A 12,426-nucleotide genomic window follows, 5' to 3' on the forward strand; every position below is an offset into this window, starting at 1 on the left:
TTTAGAATTATTTGCTCCGTTTACAGATTAACAAAATTTAATAAATTGCCTATTTCGAATAACGGTTCGCTGTGTCGGCAATTACTGTACGTTGACGGCACTTAACGCATTTCAGTTCATCAGCGAAAATTTTGATTCTTAATGTATCCATGTTGGCTACGCTTTCCAACGAAAAGAACGTTACGGACAAATCAATTAGAGATATTTTCGTGTTTATGGCTTTGGCTAATAACATTATCCATTTTTCTTAAATTACACGCTGTTATCTTGTATAACAACGTGGGGCATTCGGCGTTAGAGGTCAAAGGTTGAAAAACAAGTTGGCACACATCTTTCTAATAAGTCTTCGAAAAAATTTTCGCAAAATATTTTCTTTTCTTATACCAATTTTCTTGTACCTTAGATCACCTATAAACTTAGCTCCTTAACTGAAATCATGTTTAAGTTTCAGTTAAAGTTGTAGTTACCTATCATATTAGAATGCCTATCCTCGCTGATTTTTGTTAGTTCGACGTGTTTCCGCACTTCGCTATTTGGGTAATTTCTGTGGAGTTATATTTGTGCTTGTGTGAATTATATAACTTCAACACAGCAAACGCATATAAATACATCGAACTTATAACTTCTCGGATTTTAACAGTCCGCGGTCAGAACTGGGTCTTATCCGTCCCGCCGTCGAAGTTAGGCTCCAGGGCTGACAATAGCTTACTTCATTTCTGCCCCCAATGCATCAATTCCTAAATCAAAACCACTCCCACCTACATACTTGACATTCCTCCATCACCTTTTAGAGATACCATCTCTATTTATCTGTATGGGGTATTCAAATTCTACATTCGGCCTACTCGTATTACGCATTTGGTAAAGTTATGTTTCACTTACAATCGGATGAATATATGTACACGGTAGATCAATTGTTCCAATAACCTAATATTATTTAAATTTTTAAAGTTAATAATAACTGTTAATTATTGATTGAGAGGTGAATTTATATATCCGAAGACTGTCATTTGAAAGACTATAAAATGTAACGTTTGAATATGAATCACTGTTATTCGACAACCATTCATTCAATCTCATCAGAATTAAAAAATGAAATTATAAACTTAACATGAAATAACTTTTCGTAACGGTGGCGTTGGTGTGGCGACTCATCACTGAAAATTTTCAGGGTTTTAATCTTAGTAATGTTCAATTCAAATTTAAGGAACTTCTAAATGGACTTTTTCATTGTGGGGGAGGCAAAATCAAAGGGCCTCACAACTGTTTTGTTTAAGTTTATAAATGTATTCCAACAACTTTTTTATCTAAACAAAATTATATTATTTTTTCTCTTTATCCGATTAAATCTGATAGTTTTAATTAATTATAATTTTTTATCACGGGATAAAAGTTTATATCAATCGGCGAGCATGTCTACATTAAAAAATATCGAACCACAGTAATTTTCCTTTTGATATTTCCTCGATACGTCTTGACTATTTTCTTTGTGGAAGAAGGGCTGTTTTGCGCGAAGTCACATTTTTGTGAACACCCGATATCTGAGGAATGCGAGATAAAAGATAAGAGCAAGGAGGCTTATCAACGTCTTAAATACAGCCCGTTTTGTGTTTTTCCCCCGACAAGAAAATAAATGCGAACGCTTTTCAATTCAATTTCTTGTTTAAACGTCTCTGCCTATACAGTTAAAAGAATGTGGGATGTTGGAGTGGAAGCGAGCCGAGACGACGGCATAACACACCCACATTACACAGTGCCTAATGTAACCTTGATATATCTGCTTTCTGCTTATCCCCCCGCCATCATAAACATTCCACAGAGACTGTCTAACAACAGCTTTAATTATTTGTAAATATTGTTTACGATTATTCTTTCTGTTTACTAGCGTGCATTAGGCGCCACAGGTCAAATAAAAGACTAATGCCAGCAATTATGATGGAACTTATGCTTTTTCACCAGAATGTCGAAAAAAATTGTCTTGTCGAATTGCTTCCCGTCAACTAAAACGATCCTACTAAAGATTTAGTGCAGTCAGAACTGAATTAGCCGACTATTATTTTCATATTGATCTCATGATAATTGTTTTCTTCTCTGTCCTCTACATTCCTGTCCTACTAGGCAAGATCTCCTGACAAGAGTTCAATTCCTATCGTGTTACTATTTATGGTAGATGGTCGTGCTGTTACTGTTTACTGAGATTTTTTTTCCTAAGATTATTTCTCTGATCATCCTGTTATGGTTTCGTCATACTGGTTTTGCCTGAAGATAGTGAAATGACTAAACTCTGTAAGACCAAAACTTGGAGTATGAGCACCATAAACGTAAACGATCGACTATTTTACTATGAAACCTTCTGTTTTAAATACTGAAGTTTTTAAATTCTTCGGACTTTTATATGTTCTGATGACAACATTGTATTGACTATCGTATTGTATTGAACAATTAGAAGGGCGGACCTCAGTTTTTTTTAGCTGAACCTAATTATATTATATTATGTAACATATATACCTACAAAAATATATTTTTTAATAATTGAAGAATCCAGGGCGCAGAAAACCAGTAAATTTTGTGTTTTGTGTTATACAAAATAACTACAACAATCCGATCGCGTACATACGCTCTTTGCTTTTTTATTGAATCAAATTTTATTTTAATAAATATTTTTTTAATTGCATAACACAGTTTTATCTAGTATAATTGCGTCACCCGTTAATTAACTTTATTTTTAGAGCTCAGTACTACTGTTTTGACTGAAAACAGTTTTAATTCAAGACTGTAAATGTGGAAACTTTGAAAATATGGAAATATAGGGTATAAATAACACTATATAGTTCTTTAGTTCTTTTTGTTACTCCTAGTCTCGGTACAAGCTACGAGTTTTTTTCCAAAAATTTTTATACGATGCTTCCACATTTCATTTCATCATTCGGGTCAAAGAAAATTCAAAGTTTGAAGTTCTTATTTAAGCAGTTAAGCATTTATTGGATATATAAATTGGTTTATAGATTAAGGGAAATTGCATTGCCAAGTTATTTTATGTATCAAGAGGTAAATTTAAATGTTTAATTTTTTTTAACGTCATTTTTATATTCAACGAATCGAGTTCTTTTTTCCCAACGCGATCGCTTATTTTCACACGTTTTGCATGCAAGGGGAAAGCATAATTTCAGATTTATAGCCCGTGCCTTGGATAGAGATAGAGATATTGGCCGAAAGGCGAGGGGGGCAGGTGGAGTCGGTCTGGTCCTGGAAGACCTAAGGTCCCACGAGCGTAAGGCTGGTAGCTACTGCATTCCATCATCCCCCCTCGACATCATCACAAAACACGGACCCTCATCATTATGAGTGTTAAAATAATACCCGGCATGGAGTCACGGAAAGGAATCACGAAGCCCCACCCAGACGAATTCCTGAGAGGGACCATCTGCCGGCCCGAACGGCCTTTGGGCCCCTTATTTCGACCATCTCCGTCTTTTCACTCACATCTTTTTCTCTGATTTTCTTCTTTCTAGTAGCAGAAAGCAATTTATCTGGATAAATTTTACACTACGGCGAAAATTGACCGTTAATTTACCATATATATATTATTGATCGTTATATAAAACTTGATTTTCATTTTTCCTATGAATTTTTTAATGTAGCACTCTGATCGATTATGAAGATTACACTACAACGAATACGGAAAATAATTGAAATAATTATCACAATAAAACTTTTCTTACATTTCTGCAAAAATAACAGGTTGTAGTTACCATATTAGTACCTGAAGATTATCTTTCAAATCATTATAAAACGAGGAACCGATTGTGAAAGAGATTTGAGGTGTGTTCAACCTTCATGCTGAAATCATATCTATAAAATATAAACTAGCGTCCTTAAAAACAGCGAAAATAGTATTGCGGCCAGTTGGTTTCCTGCCATATAATTATTTATTCAAACCCAATTTATTCAACTGTGAAGAATGATATTTTGAGGAATTCGGATTTACTCATCTTAAACATAAAAAACATATACATTATGCGCAATATTATTTTCATTACCAAACCAGACCCCCCCCCACACACACACACACAAACGCCCGCACACACAAACAAACATTTCGGTCCACTATTTTATTTTCAGAACAGTTTATACTTTGTGGTTCTTGTTTATATTGCAGCTTTCATTAGTTAGTGGAATATTCAGTAATAATATTTAGTATATCATTCATATGATATTTAGAATATAATTAAATAATAATATTTTGTTTTCCATAAACTTGCGGATTTAAATAAGCTCAAATCTACACTTGTATATACACATGCACACAAATGTACAGAGTTTAGCCTCATAATCACTCATCCCTGGGTGATGGCCGTCCCGTGACAGACTTCAGTCTTATTTATCCTGCTACCGAGGTTGGGCTCCGGGTTCTGTCAGCATGTCAATTCAGCACCAAACGCATCCAGTTCGTAGATCCAAACCCTTGCACACTCCCACTCATTCTTAAAACATTCTTTCCGATTTACATACTCAATTAGCGTGGTGGAGTACTCGACATTTCTCCATCACCCTCAACACTTATTATATATAATAGAGGGGCGTTGGGGAAGCCATTGGCCTTTTCACAATGCCACATTCACTCTAATAACTACATTTATCTCAACGCTAGATTCAGAAATATCAGTACTATATAATATAAAACAACAACCCTGTTTCTTCTAAGATCCGGATAAGGGGACCCAAATACTCGTGTGTCATCCTCGCATGTCCTATTATTAATCCGTGAGGACGATCCTTCTTCTACAATATATAATTCATGTCCAAATTTTCATTTTCAGTTTCATTCCAAAATGAACGTATTATCATTTGATCTTATAGACCAATATGTCTGTTTGTGTTAATAATTTTCCCTTTACAATAGTCCATGTTATATTGTATGAAATATAATTGTAACGAAATAAAGGTATATTTTTTCATCTGAAATCAAACAATCAAACTTTTGTATATTAAATTGATCTGCGACAATTTATTCTGAAAAACCATTTGTGCCTGTTATAGTTTTTTCTTCTTTTTGTTTACAAACGTCGCTGTAAAGCACGTGTAATTTTGTGCCATTGTTCAAAATATTTGATAAAAAAGATACCATGTTATTTATTTTTTTTTTTTTTTGTTGCAAGCCGAATTACCCAGTTGAACTATGGCGTATAAAGTATGTTGTTACTTAGGCAAATTATTACCAGAGGATAGAAATATTCCTATGTTGTAATTTATCTGTTTAAATGCTGTGTATAAATTTTCCATCGGATTCGATTGCATATCTGGCGGCATATAATTTGATATATTTCGAACAACACACCATGAAAACTGCATGTGCGGAGATGCATTCCATTGCGGCTTTGAGTACGAAATGAGCGAGATTTCTAATATCAGTTATTTGCCGGGATTATCACGTATCATTTGATGAAAAAAAGGCGTTTTTGCATATCTATATTCCGGTTCTAGTTAAGGAGGAGAAAATTGAATGAAGGAATCTAGTTTTCAATGCACTTCTGAGTTTTCCTTGATCCAGTTCTAGATCCATGGAAGCGTAATAAATAAAGAGCCATTACGATATCCGCCGAAGACAGCTCAATTGAGCGAAAAAGCTGGGCTGCTCCATGAGTATGGAATTTCTCGGAATTAATGTGGGAAAGAGGCGAATGACCCGGACAGTGAAAGTAAGAGGGTATCAGTGCCTCTCCCTCGAACGGGCACACATACTTAACATTGTTTGCCCTCCTCCTACGAGAAAGAAAAAGAAGGAAAAGGACACAATGCCCGCTTGGTTGTCCCTTTCTTTCGGGACGTGTTGGATATCGACGCTGCCTCCTCACGGTTTCACACATCAACAGAATTCCATGCCCCTTTTCGGCTGAGACTGCATGCGGCACTGTTTCTCTTTTTCACCATGCCTAAAGGTTAAACGTTTCCCTCGTAAAAACGTTGACGGATACCACTGTCGCTCTAAATATTTTAAAACACGCCACCACCTGCAAAACCTTATTTGTACCTGTAAATAAACATAAGTCTAAATTGATTCTCCAGCGTCTACAAGTCCAAAGATCTATTCAAAATTCTAACAGTTGTTCTAAGTAAACTCACATACCAATACTACTATAAATGATCGTAAATTCCTTCGATCAATTTAACGGTATTCAGTACAATATTCAAATGTACTTTAAACAAGTGGTTTTTTTAAATTAGAATACAAGAAATCTTCAACATACAGTATTTTGAGCTTGTGAGATTAATACTAAATATAAACCTTGTTACATTGTAAACATTTTAAATCGGTCAACAACATCGAATTATTTAATTTGAACAATATTGCAATAATGTCTTTATTTATATTGCAAATTCGGCAGGGGTTTTGAAATATTAAAATTCCGATAACAATTTAAAGCAAATAATTGAAAAAATAATTAAATGCTAAATAAAATTTTAATCATTTCATGCATGGTTTTTGAATTAATCATATGCCTAGTAGAAATAATCAATTTTTGTACAAAATCAAAGAAAGCAATTTTATAATTTATCTAACTCTATTTTTAACCGTGATGGGATTTCTCGAATTTCGGTATTTTGATTGTGTCACTGTGAAATAATCGAAGCGAGAATATCCGAACCCAATTGGAGCTTTTCTTATCGTGCAATGTTTCAAAGGGAATTTTATCGATATACCGCTTGCCTCTATCAGTTTGGAATATTTCCCAGCGATTAGAACGTGTGTTTGTTAAGCAACCTGAATTGAATCGTACCATTTCGCAATAATTAATATTCCAAAAAATGTTAATTTAATTATAACCGCTAATAAGATAATGGAGATGTTTTTTCAATACGAAACGATAAAGCAGGCGTGTAACTGTAATTACTGATCTCACCTATTTCATACTGAAAGCCACCCAGGTAAGCTTCTTTACGTCTAGGCTTCATGATAACACAGTAAATAATTTAAATGGAGTTGCTTCAAGAGTGGAAAACTGCATTTTTTAATGTAACAAATGTTTTATTCTTCTTGTGTGAACAGAAAACTTCTTGTTTTTCCTCCATCAGTTTGTGTGAACTACATTTAATTTAAGACTGAATTGTTTTGAAATTCCGCAATCATTTATCTCTTTTGTATTAAGAGACGTTAAAATTAAATTAGGACTAGAGATGAAACTCAATAAACGTTCACTTAATGCATCTAGGAGGCTGTAAGAAAAACTTTTTGAAGACGATTGTTCATAACTATGCCACAAATTATTTTCAATGTGTATTGTAATATCAATAATAACATAATGTATTGAGACCGAATGTATTTCTGTAATTATATACTATCTTCGTTCTTATATGCTCAAAACACTCATTTTATAAATTTCAATTTTTGAAGTATTACAATTAATTAAGGTTTTTAGTTGAGATAAAAAAGTCAATGGCACGAGCGAGATTCGAATTGGTCAAGCGGACCACGAAATTAGTGAATTTTTGAAGTATTGTTGTTATGATTTTTTCCTTCTCATGTTACATTTATCTTAATAAAAACGTGCACAGTGATTATAATTTTTTTCACCGTTGATTCATTTTTTTCAGATAAGGAGTTGATATGTAGAGCTAGCAGGATGCAGCATGCGTGTTGGAGTGGCCGGTCCCTACCACACTTTGCCACAAGGTGTACAACAGCCTTGTTCCCGATATGTCAAAATCCGTTTCCTCGTAGGTGATCCACTGTATTTTCTGGTCGAGGTAAGAAGAAACTCTATTTTGTGTTATTCGACAAACCGACTAATGTAATGTGTTGTTTCGGCAGCCCAAGTCGAGGACTAAAGAGCTGTACTCGGAGCTATGCGGGTACCTCAAGGCCCAGGGCATGCTCGACACAGATCTTTTCGGCCTTTCCGTCCTTTTAGGTGAGTCACTCTTTTTGCTGTTAATAATATTCTATAAAAACAATTAGTTTTAACTCTGACTCGTCATTCACGTACGTCAGTCAAAGGAAAATATATTGGCAAGTTCTTTTAAACCTTGCCCTTTTCCATTAGAAGACCTTGCAGAAATGAGTTCAGTAACATAACTTATAAGGAGGCGAAGTATTTTAGTTCGGTTTCTTGTTTTTTTATAAACTGTAGGGTTATGTGATGTGTATTTCAATAATTTCGAATATATTAACGGGAATTGTTATTTATTATTACAAGCTCATTTATTTCTTCGTTAAATGAGTTTTATTTGTTGAAATCTTATATAATTGTCTTATCAATTATCTCTATGTATTTAATTTTCAAGCTCCCACTCACTCCTCACGAACTACTCAGTCACTCATTCGCTTTTCCACTTCGTTACTCATTTTTCAAAAATTACTCACTCACCCATTTCCTCACTCTCTTGCCCACCCACTGCCTCATTCACTCGCTCACAATTTAGTCACTCACTCCATCTCTCACCCATCCATTTTCTCACTTACTTCCTCACTCACTCACCCGCCCACTTACTCACTCACGTACTTACTGACGCTCTCATTTACCTATTCATTAACTCACTTTCTCACCCACTCATTAACATCCCACTCTCTACTCACTCACCCATTCACCTACTCACCCCCACTCATCCACTTACTCAATCGCCCCGTTACTCACGCACTCACTCACTTAGATATATTACATTATATGGATGAACTCGTTACTTGGTAAAAGAATATATTATTATTTTATTCAATTATCAGCCTTTTTATACTATATTGACAAAAAATCAGTGTTAGAAAGCAGGATTCGAAAAAATGTGGCCTCAAAACTAGAGTCCAGAACAACCCCTTACAGTTTATTATTTGATAATAAGATTTAATTTGCCACTTTCTAACATGTCTATTTCATTTACCTCACAGCGACTGTTCAACCCAATTAATTATTGTCACGTACATCATCACAGTCTGTTAGCCTAAATATAATAAACAAATAAGAACACAAAAATTTAACAACTAATTAACTTTTGTATGTTTGTGATTTGACAAATCTCTCTTTCAAGGACAAAGGTATGATTTTAATTTAATAACTTATCAGTTAACACTTATTACATCATAACTTATCTTCCCATCGTGCTTGTTTTAATTGAGTACAAAATCGATTTTCTAAAAAAAACTTTCTTTGCAGGTTGAATATGTCAATTAATAATTACCAAGCTTACCAATCCCATAAAAAATATACACTCGGGGTTTTTTCATAGAAGATTTTGGTTTATGATTATAAAATGGCCGGGGTCAGGTAGTTGGTAGCCGAGGTAGTGGAACCCCATATCTAATCAGAAACGTGAGTGAAGTGTTTCTCCCGAGCTGAAACAGGTACGTAACGATGAGAAAAATTCAAGCCGTACCGACCAAAAGAAGCAAAGGAATAAAGCAGTTTTATGCCCAATAAAACCACCGTGTTACGCCAAGTCGAGACTTTAAAAGCTTTTTTACATCGATTAACTAGTGATGAGGATTGTCTGCAGGTTCTTTGCTTTGCCACCGCGAAACATAGGTGCTTTACTAAAGCAAGTACATAAAAAAGTTAATGCTTAACTTGATTCGAAAACTATCTTCTTTTTTGTTTTTGTCAAAATATTTACAATATACTTTTATTATTTGTTTGTGAACATCAGTAGCAAGCGATGTATACATTTTATGTGGAGGTGTGGAGTGATACACACACACATTATATATACGTATATAATTTCTGAAAATGTGGGGAGGTGTATGGGCTAAAATATATTATTACTGGAACATTAAATCTGAATTAAATCAGAATCACCTTGCTTATTTTAAACTTTTTTATTTTGTTAATAATAATTTAATAGTAAATAATAATTTTTTTTGTTTTCTAATTACCGTCCCGCATAAGCATGTATGTAATGTTTTAATGGCGCTTTCAATATTCCATCAAACATGTGTTCCATCGATTAACTAACTAGAAATTGACAAAATTTAACGAAAAAGTGCGGACCAAAATAGCTGGGTGTAAGATAAGATTAAAAAAAAGAAATATTTATATGTAAATTCTAATGTGACAACATTGCGGACATTCAAAGTTTCTTACGCTGTTGTACATACATACATATTTCATACAAATGAAACGTAATCGCCTGAAGGCCAACGACATAATTGAAAAGGGGCAAGTTAATGAATGTGAAGCGAGTGAGTTTTTGTTGCTCATCTTATTTCTTTTGAGAATGAGCTGGGAAACGACATTAGACCTGAGGGCGCATTCCAAGACAGGTAGCGCCAATTAGCATCCTTTAATTATACCTACTCAAATATATGGATCATTTTTCGGTCCATTTTTACCCCGATGGCCCTTTAAGAATATCATTTTGAATTTGAATGAGAAAGGAGCCGTTTTTTCCCTCTGTCCCAGGGGAAAACGTACGGAGCCAAATACAACCAGTGATTACAGAGAAACGAATCGGAATCTAGGTTGTAATGTTCTTGTACAAAACTAGAACTGGAAAGTTAGTACTCCACGTAAGCAACGTGTAATGATAATGTGAAACGGTTCATGAAAGTTATTTTCTTATTACACTCTCCCCTTGGTATGCTGTTTATCTCGAAAGTTTCTTTATGCCACTGATAGCACGAATTTTGGAATTTCATCAAGAAACAGACTTGGTTTGTTTGTTTAATGTTTTTAAACTACATCTATACCAACATTATAAATAAGGAAAGTTGGTTTGTATGTGAGAGGTAATCTCAAAATCCACTGGTCCAATTTTTATAATTTTTTTAGACACTAGTTACGATCATAAGAAGGATATAGACATTAGTTATCTATAAATTAGCAGAATGCATGCCTTGGTACCATAACTACCTCTCTTAGGTTTTTGTTTCAAATCACCATATAAAATTTGATCAAAATGTCGAAACCTTTAGGAGTCAGTGCTATTCTAAAACATCCATGAATACCAAAGCATTGGAACTACCGATTTTTAATTATCCATACTCATTTTCTATTAATATGACGATGTACCAAAATGATGCTATGTTTGATTCAAGTGAATAGTTCAGTATTATTTTCCAAAACAACTGATACGTACTTGTAAATTATTTAACAAACATAAATAACAATAAAGAGAGGCTTTTGGCCTTCAGCTTCTTAACAATTTTTATGATTTTTGTATGAAACAAAATATAAAGAATTTAAACTTCAAAATTTCGACGTATAATATCATAAATTATTGCTAATTGATTTGTTAGATTGTTATGTAGTAATATTTAACTGTGTTTTAAAATGCTTACCGCTGCTTTCTTACAGATGATATCATATCTTTCAAAGTGTACAGCGTGTCTTTTGTAGATAGACCGGCTGAATTTCTATTGAACAGATAACGTATATAATACGTATATAATATTTCTTAAACTATTTTTAAATTGTTATCGTTTTTTTAACTATTTGTTGTCAAAATACTTCAGAGCCTACTTTAAAATTTTTAATGTACACTTTTTTTACCTACTGTTTTAAAGGATTTTTACAGTGAATAGAAAAACAAACTTATGGAAAATCTCAGTTTGTTTTCATTATTACTTTCAAAAGTAATTTGTTCGTTAATTCTAATACAACTGAACTTTCTTTTTAATCAGGCCACTGTTAAGAACAATGTCACGTGAAAAACATAAAAGAGCGATACATGACAAACCCAAAATAACAAAACATTCTAAGCTGGAGGAGTTGTTACAAAACATCAAGAACACAAACAGGAACACAGAAAAGCTCAAAACATGTAGACTACCTTTTGTAAAAATTACAAGTTTCTTAACTAAAAATGCGTGCACCCACCGCTAGCAGACCCATCAAAATCATCCCAAGAATAAAACCGACAAACGCCAAAACAAAAATGAAAATACTTAATTATAAGAGCAAAATTAATATTTTTCTTATCGCGTTATGTGCCATAACTTTGTTATTCTTTGCCCAATTTAAAACCTGATTGCGCCGTGGATTTTAATGCAAAATATCTTTTTAAATAGTGGGTAAAAACAAATGTAGGTTCATTGAAAATTTAAAGTTATACTGGCTCTTAAATATCCTCTCTAACACTGAATCAAGGTATGGTCTTGAAAGAAAAGAAGCAAATTCAGTTTTTATTGGAAAGCTTTCGACCTATTCTAATGCCATCATCAGTGCAAAACAATCATAAATTTTTTGTTTGACAGTCTTTAGCAATGTTTGGACTGAGTCGTTCTTCAAGAAAATTTGAGATCACCTGTAAAACATAAAAAGTCAGTATGTAGAGTCACGATAGCTCAAGTGGTTAGAGCTGCGGCGTATTGAGCCGAAGGTCGTGGTTCGAATCCCGCTCGTGACACTAACTTTTCCATTTCAACCAAAACCTTACATAGAAAGATTAATTAATTGAAAGAAGTAATTGTGTCACTAGATCACTAAATATAATGGATTAAGT

At 33.8% G+C, this 12,426-nt stretch overlaps 1 protein-coding gene across 2 annotated transcripts in view; it reads left to right on the forward strand.

Annotated features, from left to right (window-relative positions):
* The window catches only part of LOC106672527 (protein expanded), a 54,720-nt gene that overhangs the window by 10,750 nt on the left and 31,544 nt on the right, over positions 1–12,426 (forward strand). Inside the window, exons 1-3 of one of the 2 annotated variants that reach the window (XM_014404049.2) lie at positions 6,737–6,927; positions 7,594–7,746; positions 7,811–7,910. In XM_014404049.2, the coding sequence (XP_014259535.1) occupies positions 7,630–7,746; positions 7,811–7,910 (217 nt within the window). In that variant the 5' untranslated portion in view covers positions 6,737–6,927; positions 7,594–7,629. Of the gene's footprint in view, positions 1–6,736; positions 6,928–7,593; positions 7,747–7,810; positions 7,911–12,426 lie in introns of those variants that run through there. The other variant, XM_014404048.2, reaches the window with a different exon arrangement.

The sequence above is a fragment of the Cimex lectularius genome, unplaced genomic scaffold (genome assembly GCF_000648675.2).
Source record: "Cimex lectularius strain Harlan isolate CLEC.00 unplaced genomic scaffold, Clec_2.1 scaffold130, whole genome shotgun sequence".
NCBI classification, from domain to species: Eukaryota; Metazoa; Arthropoda; class Insecta; order Hemiptera; family Cimicidae; genus Cimex; species Cimex lectularius.